Source organism: Gadus chalcogrammus, chromosome 10 (assembly GCF_026213295.1).
Source record: "Gadus chalcogrammus isolate NIFS_2021 chromosome 10, NIFS_Gcha_1.0, whole genome shotgun sequence".
NCBI classification, from domain to species: Eukaryota; Metazoa; Chordata; class Actinopteri; order Gadiformes; family Gadidae; genus Gadus; species Gadus chalcogrammus.
Genome location: NC_079421.1, coordinates 10,321,332 through 10,345,229, shown reverse-complemented (window position 1 = coordinate 10,345,229; position 23,898 = coordinate 10,321,332). Strand labels below are relative to the sequence as shown.

At 46.7% G+C, this 23,898-nt stretch overlaps 1 protein-coding gene across 2 annotated transcripts; it reads left to right on the top strand.

The window, feature by feature from the left end:
• The first annotated feature begins 361 nt into the window (after nucleotides 1-361).
• Nucleotides 362-22,166, top strand: adad1 (adenosine deaminase domain containing 1 (testis-specific)). 2 transcript variants are annotated; one of them, XM_056600094.1, is made up of 13 exons: nucleotides 362-485; nucleotides 765-939; nucleotides 3,837-3,977; nucleotides 4,711-4,887; nucleotides 5,235-5,318; nucleotides 5,476-5,598; nucleotides 12,338-12,461; nucleotides 12,907-13,077; nucleotides 13,592-13,667; nucleotides 17,072-17,222; nucleotides 18,201-18,444; nucleotides 19,182-19,314; nucleotides 21,945-22,166. In XM_056600094.1, the coding sequence occupies exons 2-13, from the start codon at nucleotides 783-785 to the stop codon at nucleotides 22,056-22,058; spliced, it is 1,695 nt and encodes a 564-aa protein (XP_056456069.1). In that variant the 5' UTR covers nucleotides 362-485; nucleotides 765-782; the 3' UTR covers nucleotides 22,059-22,166. The 2 variants fall into 2 exon arrangements, with proteins under 2 accessions (XP_056456069.1, XP_056456070.1); XM_056600095.1 differs by having other exon boundaries at nucleotides 765-927; nucleotides 21,945-22,159.
• The last annotated feature ends 1,732 nt before the right edge of the window (nucleotides 22,167-23,898 follow it).

Below are 23,898 nucleotides of genomic sequence, written 5' to 3'. Positions count from 1 at the left end.
TGAGAAAGGAAACGGAAATTTCAACTTTTGAGTGGGTTGGGGTGATAGTGCACATAATTACACATCTGAGCCGCCAATACTGTAACTCAATAAAACGGAACTCCTCAAAAGGATGTCAAATATGAGGCAAGGAAGAGACTTTAACAGAGTATGTTTCCTGTGAATGGACCTTCCATAACTTTAAAATAAGCAATATATATGAAAACTAAATAATAAGAATAACTTAATTAAAAATAATCGGTAATCCTACGTATGATAACGAAATTATTCAATTAAATGAATTAAAAATAAGCTATACATATGAAAACAAAATAATAAAAATAACTCAATTGTCCATTTCCGAATGCGTACGACAGAACGGCTGTAAGGGCGGTCGCCTGTAGTGGGTGCTGCGTCACCGTAAAGCGCAGCTCAAACCAACGCAGTACTTTAACCCGCATTTCGTCTCGTCGGGGGAAATAGAGAACGACGCGTCGCGGAACAATGTATTGTATAACGGTCAAAACGCAATGCATGTCATATATGAAACATAACCTCGACGCCAGTACCGTGTTTTTTACACTTCATTCTCTCTTTTACTGTCGCACGTATAACGTTTCATTCCTCAGGGCGTGATTTGAGTAGCGCTCGTCGGTCATTGCTAGCGACCAACGCTAGTCCGGCCTAGCTTAGAAGATGACGCGCGGCGAAAAGATTTCATGTGTGCGTTGTAATGTAATGTGTGGAAATAAAAACAAAAATTCCCCTTTTCCATCTCCTTCAAGAGTCCAGACTAGAACACGATGTTTGCATCGAACAGAGGAGCGAGGCGGACTCGTTTCGACCAGATCCTCCAGAGGAACCACATCGGTCTCCCCGATTTCCCTGGCCCGGCGGGGATCCCCAGCTCCCCCGGGCGCGCGGGGACCTCCAATGCTACCAAACAAGGCGAGGCTAGAGGTTAGCATTAGCTCAGACTTAGACACATGTTGTTGCTAGGTATTACAATCAAATCAAATAAAGTTGCCATGTGGCACCACGATAGGTGCGCACTTTTCATTTGAAATCCAGTACATGGGTAAAGTGTATTTATATTATATGAATGCATTAATATTCATATAATCAGGGGTGCACATAACTTTTTCAGTGGGTTACTCAGGTGAGTACCAGGAGATGGCGTTTGGTACTCACCTCATAAGTAGCGTGGTCTTAAAGTCTTAAAAGTGCAGTCGTCCTCAGTGTCGCCCCCACTGTCCACTGCTTCAGCTTCCTGCATGGTAGATGATGAAGATGCTGCAGATGCACCTTCCTGTCCTTGGTTGAACCTCCGATTAGCTGTCTCCATCCACAGGTCAACAGCCTGATTTGGGTCAAATGTCTCTGGTGTGCATTGACAGGTGAATGTGCATCAGGGCTGAGAGACAAGCATGTGACAGACGAGATCTGTACTTGGTTTTTATTATGTTGAGATGTGAGAATCCCCTCTTAAAGGCAGTGTAAGAGACAGCTTAACCAACTTGAGGATGTTGGAGTAAGCATCTGGGTTACTTATTTACTATTTGGACTAAGTCATACACAGAAGAGGCTCCCAGGCGTTTTCCTGCCTGCTTTAAAGGGAAACTTCATCCATTTCCATTAAGCTTTGTATCGTTAGAAACCCGCAGAAACTAACATCTACAGCATCTGAAGCTAAGCTAACAGAGGCTGTTGATAAAAGTGAAGTACAATGGCGGAAGGTACCGGATCTTCACTAGAAATGTTGTGTGAAATGATTTTCAAGCAGTCTTGCGGTATCAGCTTGGTAGATGGAACAGCGAGGTGTCCGATAGGAGGAGATCTAGATCAGCGGCAGTGGCCAGCGAAGCTGTGCATCGTGGTGCATGGTGGGAGTTGTTGTCTTCAATCCACAAGCGCCAAAAAGTCACTTTCTGCCTTTTCTCGGTCAAGACGGCACCAAATTTGAATATTATTTTATTATTCGACTACATATAGGACCCAATTTCAATACATATTCATGCCTCCACCGTTGAAATGCTCCTTTAAGTGCATCCATTCTGTCACAGTGGTTTCTTTGTCAAGTTGCAAGGTGGCCTCATATTTTTTGAGAATGCTGCAATCTGTAGTGTTTCCAAAACTGTGGAGGTCTTGCATTTCCTGAGGCCATGTTGAAGGATCAAATACTAAGAAATGATCACATGACTTGAGGGAGTCATATCTGATTTCAAACTCTTCAATTAACCCCCTGAGTAAGTTTGTCTTGATTGTGTCATCAGCATTAGAAACTGTGTGCCCTGCTGTGGCCTTCACCATCAAGCAGAAGTGTGAACTGACCAATGGCCACCATGAGTTCATCCTTACATTCTCCAATGGTCAGCTTTTCCTTCTGAAACCTAATGGATGTGGTCTTCAAAATGTTGCCAATGTCAAGCATGTTTGATAGAAAGCACTGAAAACGCTCTGTGCAGATATGCTGCAAGTCACTGTTAGTCACTGTTACTCGAAGCCAGTTGCATTTTAATGGCTGGCAATAGTCTTGATACTTTTAACAGAATTTCATGCCTCCATGCAGACCACCTGATATTATGAAACCTCCCCAGTTTCACAAAGGAAATCTCACACAGTTTCTTCAGTGCAGCAATTGTTTTTGCTCCACCTTTTTGTAAATAAAACTGCAGCAGCCTGACCACCGCGCGATTGAATGTCTCGCAGTAAGGAACGTTGCAATCAGCTGATTTTGCGCAATTCTCCAGTGTATGTGCTGTACGCAGAACGTGCACAAGGGAGTCTCCAACTGCTGCAAGTCGCCGGAGTTTAGGCACAACGCCGTTGTACACACCGACGTTGACAGCAGCCCCGTCTCGGCACACAGCGACCAACTTTGTTGTCCAGTCATCCAAGCCTGTGTCCTGGAAAAGTCTCACAAGTCCGTCTGTTATGGCCTGCGCGGTTCGGTCAGCACCCAGTTCAATCAGTCCAACAAAGTCTGAGGAAATTTCTCCTTTGCTGGACACACACACAATGTAAACGATTTCCTGCTCAGTTTTTGTGATATCCTCAGATCCATCAAACATCAGCCCCCAAAATTCAGCAGACTGCAACTTTGCTCGTAAATCCGCGCTGATGTTGTGCGCGATGCTCTGCATGATCCGTGTGCCCCCCTCACGTGAATGATATGCACCTCCGACATTTACTCCTAGCCGCTTCAGTAAAGGAATATCCTCAGAATAGGAAGACATGGGACGTGTGTGTTTAGCTTTATGGAAGGCCAGGAGAAAAATATTAAACGGAGCTTGCCGCTGTTCCTCATTCAGCTTGTCTCGCCATCTGGTAAGTGGGCGACAGGCTATTTCCTCTCTGCTAGCTTGTTTATTAGCAATGGCTTGCGCCACATTCGTGTGCTCCTTGCTCTTTTCATGTCTGTCAAATAAAGGATGGTTGAAATTCTTTGAGCCTTTATAAAACGCACCTGTTTTGTCTGGTAGATGTGGATGTTCGCGGCAAAACTTGCACCACATTTCAGTGCGCTCATCGTTAGCTTCAAGCCACTGCACATCTTGCAGCCACTTTTCCGAAAAAAATATTTTTTCGGCTCTGGCTCCAGGTGGCGAAACGCCAAAGAAACTGCTTACTGTTGTCTGTTGCTTTTTGGACATCTCTAATAGTAGTTGACTAGCGACACGTGTGTAAGGTTATAGGAGAGATCGGTCAAGTACGCAAAGGCGCGCAGTAACACAAGTGGCATTACGCAATCCTGATTTTTGACGCGCATGCGTACCTGCGTACCAGTTGTGTGCACTCCTGCGTATAATATTCATGTTCATACTACATAATAATGATGTATTTCTAATCGCCCATAGGCTACACACAGAGGCCTCGACTCCCCATCAAGGAGGTGATCGCCAAGTACAAGAGCGGGGACATCCACCCCATCAGCACCCTGTACGAGCTGGCTGAAGCGCTGCAGAGATCTCTGGAGGTGAAGGAGACCAGCACCCCAGGTACTGAACCCCTGACCACGGACTGAACCCCAACCTGGTACTGAACCCTCGCCCAGGTTAAGAGAAGGTACTGAACCCTCAACCGTTTGAAGAGCAGGTACTGAACCCCAACCGGGGAGACCGCTACCGGTAGCTCCCTCCCCCACGCTCCCTCCCCCACTCTCTCTCCCCCAAGTTGCAAATCTCCCAGCTTTCTTGCGGCATTTCACTGAGGCACGCCCCCTTTTGGTCTGTCCCGCACGCTATTCTGAAAGTAGAGAGAGTTCAGTGAGGCCCAACGTACGACTCGACAACAAAAATGGCTGCGCCCGTAAAGAGATTCATTTTCTTCGTATTTGCGCCACGTTGGTAATTTTAATGTCGATTTTAAATGCTCTTACACACTTGATTACATTGCTACTTTATGCCGGTCTCCAATTTATGCATTGCACGGTCTTGCTGTGCGTGCAACACAATGTAAAGTTGTGTTGTTTGTTTTCGAGCTGGTTTGCTATAGAGGCTAATGTAGCTAACAATAAACAACTTCTAGCCGATGAGAAACGGAAAAGCTACTACGAACAAAAGGGGACGTGCCACCACAAATGCCACAAGAAAGCTGGGAGACTTACAACTTACGACTTGCACGTACCGGCGTACCATCCAAATGGATCACACCATCAGTCTCCTTGGTGTCCTGTACTCTGAGCCCCCCCAGTTTTGACGCGGTCAGTGTTGTCTCCGTCTCCGTCTCCAGGCAACACCCCGGGCTTCTACTTTGCGTTCTGCGTGCTGGTGGACGGGGTGACCTACCAGACGGGCATGGGCATCACCAAGAAGGAGGCGCGGAGGATGGCGGCCGAGCTGGCCCTCAAGGACCTGCTGCCCCTGCTGGAGGCAGACCTCGGCGCCGCCACCGGGCCCCCCCCCAAGGGTGACCGTGGCCTTTGGTTACGCATTCACATGTCACCGACACGAAACGCCATTGAGGATCTCTTGCAAACTCACTCGCGCGCACACACACACACACGCACACGCACACGCGCACGCGCACGCGCACGCACACGCACACGCACACGCACACACACACACACACACACACACAGACAGACACTTCTCTCCATATCCGGTGGGTGGACCCGCCCCCTTGTGATGTAAAAAATGGGTTAATTTAGCAGTTTCTTTGAATGACTAGTCAACCTCCCACCGGGAGAACCTTTACATAATTGGACCCTGTGATTGGCTGTCTGATGTGACCTTGTTTCCTGTTGTGGTGTGAAGCCCCTCCTCTTCCGCCGTTCCCGGAGCAGCTGGTGTGCAGTGAGGTCCCGACCCGCGGAGCCCAGAACGCCAGAGCTCTCCCAGGTACCAGACCCTGGCTCAGGCCTCTCCCCCACCCTCCCTCCCCCTAGCTGCCTTCCCCACTCTCTCTCCCCCACTCTCCCCCCCACTCTCCCTCCCACTTTCCCTCCCACAGTCTCCCTCCCCCACTCTCTGGTCTGCTGTGTCCTGTTACCTCCAGGCTACAGCTCTCAGAGCGAGAGGATGTCCCAGGCGGTGAACGCGCTGCTCAGCGGCTTGCTGCGGGACCAGCCAGAGTTCTGGCCCTGCGGCTCCACCGTCGCCGCCTTCCTGCTCCACAGCCGTGAGTCCAAGCGCCGAGCCCGGCATCTGGGGATGATGAATGAATCCTAGTTCTGATTGGTTTGAATCCGTCGGGTCATGGATCCGGTCGGTGATCACAGCCATCGATGCTGAAGGCTGCAGCTTTAAAAATGACATGTTTAAGCCTCAGGTAAACTGAGACGGGCGGAGGACGTTATCTAGTACTGCAAATGATCCGTCATGAACAAGCGTTGTCACTTTCTCTGGTTCCACTGGTTCTGTTGGCAGGAAGTGAGTCATCAAGTAACGATTGAAAACTAGTTTTTCAGCACCTTTATCTACGCTGCACTGGCACCAGTGTTTCCACTAGAAAAAATTGGTGCCAGTCATGTGACCTGGAAGGTTTCATTTTAACCTTTTTTTTTTCTTTTACTTCTTTCGATATTTGGCAGCTGTGAAGCGTGCCAAATATCAAATGCATCGGGGCTTAAATTCAAATGCATCGAGAGTGTCTCTGCTGCTTGCAATGCGCATAAGCCTCGTGACTCTTCCTTGCCCAAGGCGGCTTCGCTGAGCAGTCTTTATTAGAGCTTAGATCGGGCCCAGAAAATCAAGCCCGCACCGGCTCGAGCCGTGTACGTTCTGTCCGAGCCCGGCCCGGCACGACACATTAACTGTAATTATGAGCCCGAGCCCCGACGCAGAGTCCCCGACGCAGAGCCACGACGGACAAAAAAAAGCTCAAACAAAGTGTTTTGGCTATTATTTTTACTTAAAGGTCCCATGACATGAAAATCTCACTTTATGAGGTTTTCTAACATAAATATGAGTTCCCCTAGCCTGCCTATGGTCCCCCAGTGGCTAAAACTTGCGTTTGGTGTAAAACGAGCACTAGCTGTTCTGCTCGCCTTTGAAAAAACGGAGGCTCAAGTGTGCTGATTTGGAATGTCTGTGTTTAGGACGTCATCAAGCATGATGACGTCCTAAACGTCACTGGCTCTTCCCCTTACTCTGCCTGGCCCGCCCAGAGAAGTTGGCCCGCCAATGAGACTCGACCGTGCCAGCGCCACATGTGTGTGTGTGAATACACACACTGTAACGCAAGTGTTTCTTGTCGGTTCTTTGACGTGTCTTGTATTTCCACAACAAGACTGTTGTGGGGGTTATCTGAGCCATGGTTGAGAAGGAATTGGGGGAAAGGAACTTTGGCTTTGACTCGCTGAAGTACATGAACTGCGACATGCCGCCCGTTGCCGCGAGGCACCATCGCCCGGCAGCGGGCAGCCGGCAGCAGGCAGCGCGCGATTCAGTCGACTTCAAGTTGATGTGAAAGTGGAAGAACCAGAGACGTTGCAGAACCCAACAAAGTCGTTCGTGATTCATAATATCGTCTGGAGGCGCACACCGCTTTTGGCCGTGATGATATGTATTAAATGATATAGATTTCTATGTATTATATGATATTATTTAGATATAGAGCTCCAGGACTGTAACGCAAGTGTTGTACACTTCATTGTTACTTGGATAACCGTTCTGCTTTTGGTGTTATGGCGCATAACACGTCGGACTCTCGTCTCTGGTATTTCTACAACGAGACTCGCATTGGGGGTTATCTCAGCCAAGGTTGAGAATGAATTGGGGGGGGGAAGGAACTTTGGCTTTGACTCCCTCAAGAACTTGAACCACGACATGGAGGAGAAAGGGATTGTTGGCGGCGAATGTCTCCCGCTTGAGCCCCGCTGAGGGACCACCGCCGGAGGCGGAGGTGCCTAAGCGCTGCCCGGCAACGATCCCTTTCTCCTCCTTGTCGCGGTTCAGTCTACTTCACATTGATGTGGACGTTGAAGAACCAGGAACGTCGGAGAACCCAACGCGGTCGTTTGAGATTCATAATATCGGCTCACACAGCTTTTGGCCGTGATAATATATATTATATGATATAGATATCTATGTAGGCTATATGATAATATTTAGGTATAGAGCTCCAGGACTCCCGTGTGTTCTAGAATATTTGCAGAACACGGCTAAAGGCTGTGTGCGCCTCGCCATTGCGATACATCCACTGTAAACAGAGCGCATGGTACTGTGGCTGCAAGCTGCTCAGGGCCACACCCCCACCCTCCTCCTTGACCCGCCTCGCTCCTCCTCATTTGCATTATAGCTACAGACACCAAAACAGCGCATTTCGGGGAAGCTCAATGTGCGACTGGCTCGGAGTAGCTGTAACTCTGCACCACGGCTGAATTTCGGGAACGTCTTTGAATACTGTGTTAGTTGCCCACTAATACCTATATTAAAGAATACATAAAATAGCATGTCATGGGACCTTTAAAAAATGAAAACTGCAATGGTATAACCACCAAAACTGAAATGGTAAAAATACTATAAATAATTATGTACAAATAAACAAAAATAAGTAAAATTACAATAACAATGTGAAAATAAACAAAAATAACTATTTACATGATTCCCTCTCTCCCCCTGCTTTCCTCTCCGGGCGTTTAGGCATCTTTCAAAATGTTCATAAAACCAAACTCACAAAAGTAAGTAAAAATAAAACCATACACAAGCGCGCAAATCAACCACTTGCTTCACACTCGCACTCTGGGGAAGAGCCTGCTAGTTTACGCACACCCCTTGCGCATTTGTTTTCTCAACCACAGGTGAGACGGTGTTTGACATGATGGATATCGTCAGAAAGGTATTTTCATTGGCTATTAGGATATCTAAGGCCCGTCCCCGACCCTTGCTGTCGGCGAACACAGTAGATTCCATGAATCAAACGACAATAGTGGAATTCAAACCCTAAATCGCAGTTTTCTACAAAAAAAACATTGCAGCGTTTTCGGTTTTCTATTTTTCGGCTGCTTTGTATAAGATGGCTTGTGCATATACACAATGTAATTAGACTAAAATAATATTGATATTCGATTTCTGTGGACTCTTAACATGAGTTGAACATGAAGTATCAACTCATTGCTAAGGATATCCACAACGACGATGAAGTTAGAATGGACCAAGGGAGGAGGAGGGTAAGGGGGGCTATTATGACCTAAGACACTAGGATATTTTTTATCTATATTCGCTAAACATATTTATTCCACGGAATGGTTGACATTTGATGACATGCCTGAGATTCTTAGCTTTCAAACGGTGTATGACATGACTACGTATATCACTCAACTAAATGATGATTACCCCAGCATGTTTGGGGGAAGGGGTGGTGTAACTTAAACTTGCCCGCCGGCAGGATTTGACGATTAAGTGGTTAAACGCATTTAAAGTGTTGGAGTTTGTATCATTCAAAATTTTGACGCCAATATTTTCATTTTTTCTGTAAATTAATGTATGCTCCAAATGTCGGTTATCGGCACCCTTGACTATTAATAATCGGTATCGGTATCAGCCCTGAAAAATACCATATCGGTCTATCTCTAATTTGAATCCAAAATTTGTATTGATACATGTTTAACTTTGTACACATTTGTTACTTAGGCCTACTCTGCTAAATATATTTGTAAGGAATAATGTATAGAACGCCGGTCATTATCGGGAAAATAAGCCCTGAAAGGGCGAACAGGACACAGACGAGCAGCGGAGGTAACTTGCTTCGCCCTGAGAGGGCTTATTTTCGATAATGACCGGCGACGTTCCATACATTATCCCGCTTATTAAACGGGTACTTGCCAAAACGAAAAAATAACTTTGCATGGTGTGTCGTTTTACAATTTATTCGTTACCAGCAGGGCTCCAGACTAACTTTTTCACAGGTAACACTGGTGCCACCTAGCTTTTCATTTAGTAGCACCAAAACAAATTAGGTAGCACCATATTTATTTTTTTGTGAACGGGAGTTCCTCTTTAGTGATGTTGTAGGCGGTGTTAAACTTGATGATTATTTCTTCATTCTCCGCCGAGCGATTGCTCTCATCTATCCTATTAAATGACGTGGGGAGGGGCTGGGAGCTTCGTGTGATGCAGCGGTCCCTGCACGTCTTGTGCTTTTGGCTTTCGTTGTGTAATTTTAATGACTGAACTTTGAATTGTGTAGATCCATTTACAAAATGTGTCCTGCCTGCAACGGACGGGCCACATGTCCTGCAGTACACACACCATGGCTTGTCCCTCATATCGTAACCACGGGAACTGCACCAGCCATTGTTGTTGAAAACTGTACTTTTATTTTTTCTCCCCACTGCCCCCCGCCTTTTTCGCCAACATGTCACTTTCGTCTTCAGAAGAAGAATCTGAGATTCTTGTCGCTTCCTCTGCTAACCCTTCTCCCCCACCACAAACAACAGTAGGGGTGCAATGGATCACAAAACTCACGGTTCGGATCGTGTCACGGTTTTTGAGTGACGGGTCGGATCATTTTCGGATCAACGGCAAGAAAGATAACAAGACAAATGTGACTTTAAATGAAATCTTCAAATGTGTAAAAACAAAATAAAGTGATAAATTAGGTAATAATCCTGCTTCCTTTAAGCATAGTCAATATTTAAAAAAATTGCAATCTGAGGCATTATTCCTTCTTTTTAACATGGATAGTAAATAATCCCTAACCCTACAACTTTAAATTCAGGATGTCTGCATTGCCTGGGGAGAGTTTAGAGTCTACACTCTCCCAAGACAATGCAGACATCCTCATCTTCTTTTTGTATGGTAGCGAAATACAGTTTCTGTCGTGTTTTATTTGGCATTTTGTAAATCCATTGATTTCGGTTGGAAGACTCATTGCTCATTGCAAGGGTCATTTCGCTCGGTTCTAGCCCTACTGTTGATACGGAGAACCGAGCGAAAAGACTACAACCAAACATAAATATGACCGCTTCCGGTTCCGGTTTCCGGTTAAAAAACAACTTCTTTTTTTATCAGCCGATCCGCGGATCACGGGAAACCCGGGAACCGTTGCTAAACAACAGCCTCATTTGTTTCCTCTGGCACCTTTTTTTTCTTAAAATAATCGACTATCGACCGCTTCTTATTGTATCTGCTTTGTTTACTTTTTTGTGCGTGCTGCGTGCGCAGCAAGACTGTGCACGTGTAGTGGGCAGACATAGACTGTAAAAGGTGCAGACAGACAGACAGGCAGGCAGAGACAGGGAGCGAGAGAGAGTAGTGGACTCGCAGGAATGAGCCAGAAAGTAAGATTTTATTATCAACCACAACCGCGGGAGTGGGGAGAGAAAAAAAAAAAAAAAAACATTATTATTTTTTTCAATCGTCCTCCTGCAAGTAGCACCGGAGCGACCTCATTCAATTTTAACTCGCACCTTAAGAAATTAGGTCGCATATGCAACCTAATAGGTCGCACTCTGGAGCCCTGGTTACCAGCATTCGTAGTGTTGATCAGCAGTGAAATAGTCTGCAAAAGACGTTGATGTCGCTTAGCAACCAAAGACGCTCGGGTTGAAAGTTACCAAACTACTACCCATGCAAGTGAACGGAGCGTACCACGGCATTGAGAAGACCCGTGTAATAAAGGCCTTTAATATTTCTGTTTATGGTATAGATTTCTCCTCAGATTAGGCCAATGAAGCAATGATTAAAAAATACAAATAAAACGCTTGATCAAAGGCCCGGCCCGACCCGGCTGAAGGATAGTGGTGGGAAATATCGGCGGGCTGGGTCGGGTCAATCAAAACCCTCATTGTTTAACATGAATTGGCTAAACAAATGATCACTGTAGCATATTTGAACACGATTCAAATTGTGCAGAGAATTATTTCCATTGGTCATTCTCACCAGAGACATTTAGAATTTTCGGTCCTCCTTATTTTTTTCCGGTCAATGACCGGTAATAACTAGAGCTGGCCCGAATACCATTTTTCAGGCTTCGAATACTCGTTGGTTTTTCCGAGCGAATATTCGAATATTCGTTCCAGAAAAGCACACCATCAAAAACAACATTAATAATCCCTATATACTCCCTGGAACCGATTTTGACAGTATCTGCATATTTTGTTGAAGATTTAATAGCTTTTGAACGTTAATTAGTAGGCCCAAGTAAGTTGGAGTTCCTTAGTTTTTCCCCGTTGAAGCGAACAGCTGTCGTTCCGTTCCAAATCAGCTGTCCTCTGCCATCTCAGCCGTTAGGGGATCTTTTCAATGCATCCTGGACCGTGCATCTTTTCAGGGAATTTGTACAATAAATCCATAACAAATACCGAATATTGATTGTCTTATGTGTCCATATTATATCCATTATATTGACCGGGTATTCCCAAGACGCTCACGCTCTGCAGCAAGCCTGTCACAGTTGATTGGCGCAGCGCTGTAAAGCGAACGTAAAAAAACAACTAAGCTAAGGTTAGCATTTCGTTAAGCATTACTTTTCCTCCCAAGATCCCGCTAATGTTGTGTTGTAAAGTAAAGGGAAACATATCTATTCTTCCTCCACCTCTCTCGCTTCTCTGCTTGGTGTCGCTTATAGTTTGCCTCCCTCGCTCTGGTAACGTCAGGCACGTGAAGAAAAAAAAAACGAAGCTCTGAATACTGATTTAAGCTTTGAATACTAATTTTCCGAACGAGTATTCGAATATTCGAATAATTCGGGCCAGCCCTAGTAATAACCTGACAAAGGAAACTCTGACGTGCACGTGGTTTTCATTATAGCGTTTAATTATTTTCATAAATTGACCGTTTTGATTGATTGCTTTGATTCTTGTCAGCCTTGTTTTGTATGTTAGAAGATCAGATGTATCCAAGCCGTGACCTTTGACCTGTAAGCATGGCTGTCGTCCATTGACACTGTTCTCCCCTCCCTCCCTCCGGGCCAGCGGCCGGGTACGAGGTGGTTGCCTTGGGAACCGGCAACATCAACACCAACAGGTGCATTACAGCCAACGGGCGCGTTCTGCACGACTCTCATGCCCTGGTGGTGGCCAGGAGGTCCCTGATGAGGTCTGTACCCCGCAGCCCACCACCCCCGGCACCCAGTCCAGTAGAGTCCAGTCCGCCTTTTACCTCACCACTCCAGTACCGCGAGCCACTACTACCAGCACTCCACTCCAGTCCAGTAGGGTCCAGTCTACCTTTTACCTCACCACTCCAGTACCGCGAGCCACTACTACCTGCACTCCATTCCAGTCCAGTAGGGTCCAGTCTACCTTTTACCTCACCACTCCAGTACCGCGAGCCACTACTACCTGCACTCCATTCCAGTCCAGTAGAGTCCAGTTCACTTCTACATCACTCCACTCGTACATTTCAGTCCACCACTAGCAGAACTCTAGTCCAGTCCAATCTAACTCAATGGATGCCACATGTGAAGTGTATGTCACCATGTGGAGAGATAAAGAGCCCATGGCCGTTGAGGTGCTGATCCGCCCCGGTGGTCCATGTCCAGGTTTCTGTACCGCCACCTGCTGATGTTCTTCAACAAGAAGCAGCAGCTGAAGCAGCTGTCGGTGTTCCAGCGGAGTGCCGCCAGCCCCCTGCTGGCCATGAGGAGCGAGCTCAGCCTGCACCTCTACCTCAGCCTGCTGCCCAAGGGGGCTGCTCAGATGAACCCCACCATGTGAGGCCCCTCTGTCCCTCTGGGTGTCTGTCTGTATGGCTCTGTCTCTTGCCGTGTTTACATCCATACTTCTATGAGTACACTTAAACGTAGTGCACTATCCGCCCTCACTAAGTGCGCTAATTTTTAGATGTCAGTGTTCACTCTTTACGCCTAGCTGCTATTAAAAGCTATAAAAACTAAAAAAAATGACTATTCATGCAGGCTATGTGGAAAATGCGCAGACTTTGGCTCAGTCTGGCTCCGCCCTCTTCCGCTACGTAGCTAAGATGGCTGCCGTTGAGTGCGAAAAGTGTACATCGATCCACACTCCGCGATTTGACCGTTTTGAGAACACCATCCGGGTCCTTTCAGTACACTTATTTTCGCCCGATCAGAATTTGAACGCCCTACGTACTCAAACTAAGTATAGCAAGTACGGATAGCATGGATATTGGAACACAGCATCTGTCTCTCTGAGATGTCCGCTGGGTTAATTAGGACCATAGCCCTTAACCTCTGTGTGTCCGTCCAGGCGTCTGAACCCTATGTCCACCAATGCCTGGGAGGTCGTCAACCAGCTCAGCCTGCACCTCGTTGCCGAGGGCAAGGTGCTGTACTCCACTTCCTGTTCTCATCCTCTACTTCCTGTCTCCGGGTACTCTGTTATGAATACGTGTGTGTGTGTGTGTGTGGGGGTGGGGGTGTGTGTGTGGGGGTTTTCGTGCGCGCAGGTGTTCTCATGGTGTCTCTGGTTTACCTGTGTGTGCATGTGTGTGCAGGTGTTCTCATGGTGTCTCTGGTTCACGTGTGTGTGTTTGTGTGTGTGTGCAGGTGTTTTTGTGTGTGTGTGCAAGTGTTTTTGTGTGTGTGTGTGCAGGTGTTTTTGTGTGTGTGTTTATGTATGTGCAGGTGTTTTCGTGTGTGTGCAGTAGGGCTGGGCGATATGGGGAAAAAGTTATATTTCGATTTTTCCCCCCCAAAATTTCCGATTTCGATTTTATATCACGATATGAACAAAATCACAATTTTTGTATAATTTCTTTTTATTTTCTGGTAAAAAAGAAAATGTAATACACAAAAACAAATGTAATACACAAAAACAGCTTAACAAGCTCTCAGGTTTCACAGAACAAATTCTAGCAGCTTTAAAAAACAACAACGAAAAACATGAAGTGCATTTAACTTGTGCTGCAATGAAACAAAAAATTGTGCAATACTGTTTCTCACAAGTTGCGAGCAAGGAAGACAAGTGTATCCACCATCTCAGGTTTTAAAGCTGCCCTGTGGCAGGTCACAATGTTCCCCCCTGTGCTAAATACCCTCTCGGAGGGTGTGCTGGTTGCAGGGATGCACAAATAGTGCTTTGCAAGGCCGCCAAGTCTTGGGAAGTTCCTTTCATTCACCTTCCACCATTGCAGTGGGTCCATCTCACTGTCTGCATCTGCTGCTGTCAAGTAGTTTTCGAGTTCCCGCTCAACACTCTGTCTGTCATTGAGTGCTGGGCTGGATTCTGGTTTCTTAAAGAAGCTGCCCAATGACTTTTTTTGTGTCTTCAGGGGAGGGGGTACTGCAGCATCTCCTGCCTCTGCTTCCTCTGTTCTGACTGAAGTGGAGCAGTCCTCCAACATCTCAGACACTGCTCTCATTTTGATGGCATGAATGTTTTCTGGCTTAATGTATTGTGTCTTGAAACGTGGATCTACCAAAGTTGCAACATCCAGTAGTTCCTCAGTGTTCGGATCGGCATACTTTTCATCCAGGTATGACATGACTGTCATCTTCAATTCTTTGGTGAGCTGTGTTTCATCGTCGGATGGCTTGAGAATCTGTGTTCTGAAAAGTTGCAGCATCGGCTTGAGGTATGACACACTCACATAATTTTCACTGGAGAGTGCATCAGTGAATTCCAGTAGTGGATTCAGGGCCCCATGGACAGATTCCAGGACATCTAGGTCTTGCCATGTAGGAACCAATTGTCTCGTCTTTTTGTCTGCTCCCAAGACCTGAGCGATAGCTTTCTGCTGTTCCAGCATCCTCTCCACCATCTTCTGACGTGAACCCCACCTAGTGGGTGACTCAGTCACTAACTTGTGCTGGGGTAGATGAAGCTCTTGAGCAACAGCCAGATCTCTCTTCTTCTTCCACGAATAGCTGAAGGCAGCCACTGCTTTCTTACACACACCCACAGCACGCTCCACTTTCTTGTGCTTTCCGGCTTTCTCTGTGGGGTGGGGGGTGGGGGACAAACAAAAAAAACAGAATAAGAAACCAGTATGAATATTTCTAATACAGAATAGTGCACATGAGGGGCTGGATATTCAAGACAGTATTTTTTAAATTAATAGACAAGGGCATGAATCCAGCATAGTTTGAATACCAGTTTATAATCTTTTGAGGTGGCAAATTAATCTTTGAGAAATAAATAAAGCATTTTAAGGGTGGCCTAATAAACATTATGAAGAGAAGGCCTTGACTCATTGTAAAACGTTCTTGTCTTTTTTCTTAAATAATAGTTTAAAAAATATATAATAATGAACATTTGTTTTTTTCATATTTATATGAGCTGAAAATACAATTAAGGTATGCAATTCTGCTATTCAACTTACCAACAGCTGAGTGAAGTCGGTGGCCAAAACACTGTAGGCGAGTCCAGTTGTTGAGGGTGGTTGCTTTTACTATATTTGCTCCACTATCTGTGGTAATGCAAACTTGTTTGCTTTTACTTAGCCCCCACGAACCAAGCGATTCTGTCAGCCCTGATGCAATTGCCTCGGCAGTATGGTCTTCAGGAAAGTATGCCGTTTGGAGGCATTTGCTCTTCATAGACCAGTCTTGGTCAATATAATGAGCAGTGAGGCTCAAATATGGTTCGGAAGTTCCACTTGACCACAAGTCCGATGTGGTGGCGAAGTATGCCACAGCCCGCAGGTCCCTCTCAACCATCCCTCTGCACTCCGCATACAGGTGTGGGATTGCTGTCTGCGAGAAGTGTTTGCGCCCTGGGAGTTGATAACGAGGGTCAATCACTCTCATTAGGTTTTTAAATTCTTCCCTTTCGACAGTGCGTATTGGCAGCATGCCTTTTGCGAGGAATTGTGTGATTGCGTGTGTAACGTCTTTGTGTCGTTTCGATGTTTTTTCATATGGCGCGATGCTGGAAAGAGCGGACATTATGGTCTGTTGATATGGCTTCCTTTTACTGGTGCTGGAGGAGGGAGTATTACCTGTCTTGCATAACTGTGCGTGCTCTAGTGGGTGGCATTGTCTTAAATGCTGAAACAAATTGCTGGTGTTTCCTGTTTTAGTAGCTACGTTCCTTCTACATATTTTGCACAGTGTATTACGCTGTTGTTCGTCCGACTTCAAATACCCAAAGCACCTCCAAGCAGCCGAACTTCTCAGACCCTTCTTTTCAACAATCTCCTCCTGGGCAGTACTATCATTTAATTGCTGTTCAGAACTCCCGTCTACAGAGTTCTCGCTCATTTTTAAAGTCTGAACTGTCTTGCTGCAAACTTAACTGCGGCTTCGCGCTGCTGCTAGCTACACATGTGTGTATGTTGTCTGCACAACCAAACGTGATGTGGCTCGCTTCCAACTGATTGGTTACGTGCGGCGCTGTATTCGCGGGTCTGTGAAAACATTTTTTTTTTTTTTTTTTTTGAAGGCGTCGGCTAATCGAACGTCTCATTTAAAACCGTAGAAAAAAATTACATCGCGATTAAAATAGAAATCGAAAAATCGCCCAGCCCTAGTTTGCAGGTGTTTTCGCGCGTGTGTGTGTGTGTGTGTGTGTGTGTGTGTGTGTGTGTGTGTGTGTGTGTGTGTGTGTGTGTGTGTGTGTGTGTGTGTGTGTGTGTGTGTGTGTGTGTGTGTGTGTGTGTGTGTGTGTGTGTGTGTGTACAGATGTGTGTGTGTGTGTGTGTGTGCGCAAGTGTTTTCGTGTGTGTGTGTGCAGGTGTTTTCATGTGTGTGTGTGTGTGTGTGTGTGTGTGTGTGTGCGTATGTGCAGGTGTTCCCCCTGTCCAGCTTGGAGCCGGCCCCCAGCAGGATGTCCAGCCTGTCGTGCAGTGATAAGCTGACCCAGTGGCAGGTCCTCGGCTACCAGGGGGCACTGCTGAGCCACCTGGTAGAGCCGCTCTACGCGGACAGCATCCTCCTGGGTAGGACACACACACACACACACACACACACATCTCTACACAGACAGCATACAATGCTGTGCTCCAATATCCATACTATCCGTACTTACTGGTCTTAGTTTGAGTACGTAGGACGTTCCAATTCAGATCGGGCGAAAATAAGTGTAGTGAAAGGACCCGTGACCTCAAATGGGTAAAAATCAAAAAAAAGAAAAGTGTGGATCGATGAACACTTTTCGTACTCAATGGCAGCCATCTTAGCTACGTAGCGGAAGAGGGCGGCATTACACTTTAATGATGTCATCGTCACCAAAGTTGTGGTCTTTGACGCACGTTGTGGTTTCAATATCGTCACTAACGATGCAACTGACGTCATCGCTTGGAGGACAATTCTGGTATTTTCAACATTGAGCCCCCTTTCTGGTTGGCTAGGATGAAATAAAGTGGTTAACTACGAAAGTTTTAATATTGGTCCTATCTAGCTAATTTCGAATCGCCCCTTCCTGCTTCACAATGGCTGGCTATGTGCATTCAAAAACACCCCTAAACGTTTGTTTTCCGAAATGTGAAACTCATCAAGTGGTTAGTGGTGTTCATTGGTGTTCCTCATCAAGTATCGTTGCGAAATATAGTTTCTGTCGTGTTTTATTCGGCATTTTGTAAATCGGCTTTATGTAAATGAAACAGAAACGGTCCTGTAGTCTTTTCGCTCGGTCCTCCGTATCAACAGTAGGGCTAGAACCGGGCCAATAGACTACAACCACCCCCCTTTTCGTGTCCGGTTCCGATCCGGTTTCCGTTTCATTTACAAAATGCCAAATAGAACACGACAGAAACTCTATTTCGCTAAATTTCGGTGTAACCACTCTATTTCATGCTAGACAAACCAGAAAGGGGGGCTCAATGTTCACGAGGTCGTCCTTAAATGATGAACTTGTTAACCCATGACCTTGTTAACCCATGAGCTCGTTAACCCATGAGCTCGTTAACGACCCCCAGGTGAGGAGGGCTGTAGCAGCATACGGGGCCTGACGCTGGCGGTGAGCCAGCGGGCGGAGGGTGTGACGGTGGGCCTCCCGCTGCACTACTGCATGGTGCGGCCGATGTATGCCCTTGCCCCGCCCCTAAGAGGCCCCGCCCCCGCCGGGCCCGGCCGTGCCCAGCGGAACCTCAGCCTGAACTGGAGCCAGGGGGACGGCGCCCTGGAGGTGGTGGACGGGCTGGAGGGCGTGGCCGTCGAAGAGTAGGCCCAACCCCCCCCTCCCTCCACACGCTACTCTCTGCCCCCCTCCCTCCCTCCACACACTACTCTCTGCCCCCCTCCCTCCACACGCTATTCTCTGCCCCCCTCCCTCCCTCAACACACTACTCTCTGCCCCCCTCCCTCCACACACTACTCTCTGCCCCCCTCCTCCCCTCCCTCCACACGCTACTCTCTGCCCCCCTCCCTCCACACACTACTCTCTGCCCCCCTCCTCCCCTCCCTCCACACGCTACTCTCTGCCCCCCTCCCTCCACACGCTACTCTCTGCCCCCCTCCCTCCCTCCCGCCACACGCTACTCTCTGCCCCCCTCCCTCCCTCCCGCCACACGCTACTCTCTGCCACCCTCCCTCCCTCCCGCCACACGCTACTCTCTGCCCCCCTCCCACCCTCCCGCCACACGCTACTCTCTGCCCCCCTCCCTGTCATTCTGCCTCCCCCTACTGTGTGTGTGTGTGTGTGTGTGTGTGTGTGTGTGTGTGTGTGTGTGTGTGTGTGTGTGTGTGTGTGTGTGTGTGTGTGTGTGTGTGTGTGTGTGTGTGTGTGTGTGTGTGTCACTCTCAGCAGACCATCAATCTAATGCCCTGCCCAACAGCATTGAGGGGAGTGGGAGAATTGATGTCATTAAGGAGCGGGATGGAGGCTGTAGTGTGTGTGTGTGTGTGTGTAGCGCTCTCTTACCTGAGTGTGTGTGTGTGTGTGTGTGTGTGTGTGTTAGTTCTCCCTTTAAGAGCAGCCCAGAGTTGGCCAGCCGGCTCTGCAAGGCGGCCATGTTGAGCCGCTTCAACCTGGTGGTGGCGGAGGCGGAGAGGAGGGAGCTGCAGCGCGCCGTGTCGTACAGGGAGGCCAAGGTCACACACAAACACACACACACGCACACGCGCACACAGGGACACACGCACACAGGGACACACATACACACACACAGGGGCTTTGACTCCGAACTTCGTTATTCTAATAGAATTTTGATTTATTTTTTATATTCAAATTATAACGAATATAAGGCAGCCCTTAAAATTCGAACCTGTTATGGGCAGGCCAAGAGGGAGAAACGTCGGAGAACCCGACGCAGTCTATTCATAATATTGTAATGACCACGGAAGAGGCATTGAATGAAGTATTGATTAGACCGATTTATTAGAAACCTAATAATCGGTTGGAACACGCAAGACCGGTAACCATAGCAACACAGGTAAACAAACCTTGCAAAGCCCAATCCAGGTCTTACTGAAGGCATTTAATGGTCAAAATATTATTCATAAATATTTGAATATTAATATTAATAAACAAACAAACTTTGAATATGATTTTTGGGCATTAGTCAAAGCCCTAACACAGGGACACACACGCACATACATACAGGGACACACACGCACACACAGGGACACACGCACACAGGGACACACGCACACAGGGACACACGCACACAGGGACACGCACGCGCACACACACACAGGGACCAGAGATGGAAATTAACTTTTTTGCCCACCAGCCACTGTGGCAGGTAGATTTAAAAATCTACCAGCCACTCATCTTTTTTACCAGCCACTTTTTATACGATGTATATATTTTTTAATATATGCGTACATTTTAAACAATATAATAGTAGCCATAGATAAGAAAAGTACATATCAGTTGGTGTTACGATGACAAGTTTGGGGATAATTCATCTATACAAAGTATTTTCATTAAAAAACGAATTGACATAATAATAATAAAAGATCATGCATGGCTACACCATCACAAGTCAATAGGAACATTTGTTTTTTTATATTTACATGTGACTGCATACAAATGTGTCCACACAGACATGGTAACTAACGTATGATAGTAAGCATTATATGCCCTTAACACTAATATTCAGAAAAGAACACTGCCTCAAAAACTTATTGGCTTAAGCAATACAAGTAGAGGCATATACTTCAACTTTATACTCTGAACTTTAAACGTTGCAAACGTGCAAAAACATAATTATATATTTATGTGGCATTCAGTCCAATGCTGAAAATATATCTGTGGCATTCAGTAGGCAAATGCTGTGGTAAAGTGTGTAAAGTATGACCAAGTGTTTCTTTCTGTTCAATAGATAGAACTTTATCAATCCCCTGTAGGAGAAATTTGCCCCTATAAAACAATAATGGTAAAATAATAAATACAAAACACGACGGTAACTGAGTAAGTCAAACCGTCCAATCTGAAGGCTCTACTTAACCACTCCCCCTACTCACTTCCACCAATGCAAAGCGAACAGAACTGAGTAGGGGAGGGCGTAGCCTAACTAGTTTGTGAACGACCCAGAGAAACTCAACTCAAATTCAATGTGAACATATATGAGGCTTTAATAAAATCCCGGACGATTTTGAAATTCCGCCACACATTTTTTAAAAGTGTGTCAAAAAGAGGGCATGTCCGGGCAAAAGAGGACGTCTGGTTACCCTACTTACGGGAAACCCATTTGATTCCTACCTGTAACACCTGTTAAATAGCGGCTCAAATTGGTCGGCGCTATCCTGGTAATTTCTCTGCGTGAGAAATGCGAAGTGTGGCGTGTGAGCGTGTGCATGGGTTGAATTGCGTGTGTCTCACGCCAAATGCGTGAGACTTGAGAGCCCTGTTACCGATATTATCCCGGATATTGACAGTTGCAGTTCAGCAAAAGAGGCGTAGAAGAAGAAGGGGGCCAGATGTTGACAGTAATGGTTATGGAACTGTGCAGCGCCGTATAACGAATGTATTAAATATGCAAATTTGATCGGACCTGACTGGAAAGTATTACCCGACAAAGTGGCGGGTGAAGTGAAACAATTAAATTCCCGCCACCATACAAATCCACCCGCAAATGGCGTGTGGCGGGTGTTAATTTCCATCCCTGACAGGGACACACACGCACACAGGGACTCACACGCACACAGGGACACACACACACACAGGGGCGCACACACACACACAGGGACACACACACACACAGGGACACACACACACAGGGACACACGCACGCACACACAAAAACAGGGACGCACGCACGCAGAAACACACGGACACACAGGGATGCACACAGACAGGAACACGCACACAGGGACACACACACAGGGGCACACACACATGGGGACACACACGAACACAGCTTCCTAGACGTAAACATGCACAATGTTATATAGAAGGTGTCGTTAACAATGTCGTCGTTACAATTTTTTTTAACCCTGCAGTTTGCTATCGCTATAGGTTGTGGTTACCAACATCCTCACTAACGATGCAACTGACATTAACGAGGTACTAGGTTAACGAGGTCATCGTTAATGACACACACACACACACATTTGATCAGCCTATATTACGGCACGGTTACTTTGATTTAGGATTTCACAGGACTACAACTCTCAGGCGTTGGCGGAGTATCACCCAAATCAACTCCCATGATGCATTGTGATGTTGTTTTGTACGATGTGGGTGTAAACGTGTGGTTCTGTTTGGTCGTCTGCAGATGACAGCCAAGCAGTACCAGGAGGCCAAGAACATCATGAAGGTCCACCTGAAAAAAAACGGCTTTGGGGTCTGGCCCTCCAAGCCGCCCCACAGCGACAACTTTAACATCTGATCTTTAACCTTTAACCTGGGCCCGGTTCTGTTGTAGAAAGGCCTTAGTTTCTCTTTCCTTTGGTTCTGTAACAGCCTGCTTTGTTCTGTAATAAACTGTTGAAAGGTTGAGGACTGAGGTGTGATCTGTGTGCTTAAAGGTTTATAATATTTGAATCGTTTTACCGCTTGCAATAACCGTAGCGTAACGTCGGATCTGAGGGGGACCAAGAAGAACAAACCAATGAAGTTATTTAAATGTAATTTAATTATAACCGTCAATGTATGTATACATAATTAGAGACAAAGTGTTGGTGATGGTATGGCAGGTTAACGCATGGATGAGAGAGATCATTAGTGATTGATGTAGTGGTTGGTCATTCAGGAGGCTCTGTCATGATGCACTTGGTGTGTTGGTTTCTTGGCTATTTCCATCCAGAGACGTCCCGATCTTAGATCCACCCCACCTCCGCTCTAGATGTTTAGCATACCGGTCATTCCCCGGCTCTGAGTCCCCGGTCGGCCACCCCTGAGATGGACCGGCACACTCCAAACCCCTTCGGAGCGGATGGACGGAAGGCCCCCTCCGCGTTCCTGTTAAAATATTTCAAGCTTTAATATTTACTCTGCAGGCCCGATGAGGCCGGACGGCCTGGGCCGGTCCTGAAGCCCCGTGCCTTACGTCTGTGCATAAACACGTCACACAGGAAGTGCTGTGGTTTCCTGCAGTGTAGTGTCGAGTCTGTGTGCAGCAGCCGAATGTGTGTAAATCAGTGTGTAGCCAGGCACCCTACCACAGCTCGGTCCACAGCAGGAACCAGTGGGATCTGACTGGACGAGAGCACCCGACACTCGTGTACGTATATCACCGCCGGCTCGCTACACAGCACTTATCGATGACGCAACGTCTCACCGGTGTTTGCTTGTTTTGTTGTGCAACAGGGCTGAGGAATTTGCGGCCAGATTCTGAAGACCTTGAGTCAAGTGGAGAGCAAGCATTTGCCAAGTCCTTTCTTGTGCGTTTTATGAATGAAGCTGATGGATGCTATGGTTACCATGGCTACTACGGTGACTTGGGTGGTTATTTTTTGTTGTTTCCAGTTCAACAAATGTTTCATATGCTTCTGCAGGACTGATGTTTGCAGAATACCATTACAGAATACCAGTACAGAATACAAGGACAACATCAGTGTCTGCTGTGTTTGTGCATTATACTCCGAGGTGAACAGGAAGTGCTGTGATGTGGTCGCTGCTCGCTCGGAGGTACACTCACCTCGGTGGTACACTCTCACCTCGCTGGGTTTCAGACGCCGTTGTCGTAGAATCTCCCGGGGGGGGGGGGGGTGCACTATTAGGGGTTCTACTGTCAGAGATTGGAGGGTTCAAATCTTAGGGGGTTCTACTGTCAGTAGAGACTAGAGGGTTCTAGGTAGAGGTCTGTGTCGAGATTCCACCTTAGATGTTCTAAGATTGCAGTGTCAGTGTGTGTGGGCAGGAGGGAGGGTTTGTGGTTTTCTTGTGGACCACGTCAATGATGATTAATTTTTTCTCAGACTAGACTGAAGAATGTCCCCTGTGTTCATTAGGGGGTCCTTACCCCTCCCCAGATTTTCCCCACCCACATACTGCTCCTCTGAGCCTGAGACCCCTGTCACCACCGGTCGGAGGACAATGTCGGTCTCTCTCGATTCAATTCTATTCTATTCAAAGGTTGAATAGAATAGGGAAATGACAAACTTTAACTTTTTTTTAAACATTATTAATTGTATGGGTCAGAATAAGCACCTGTGATCACATCTGGTTTTCATCACATTTTATTATGCTGCCTTAAATTATCAGAGCACCGGTTCAAACAAGTTATT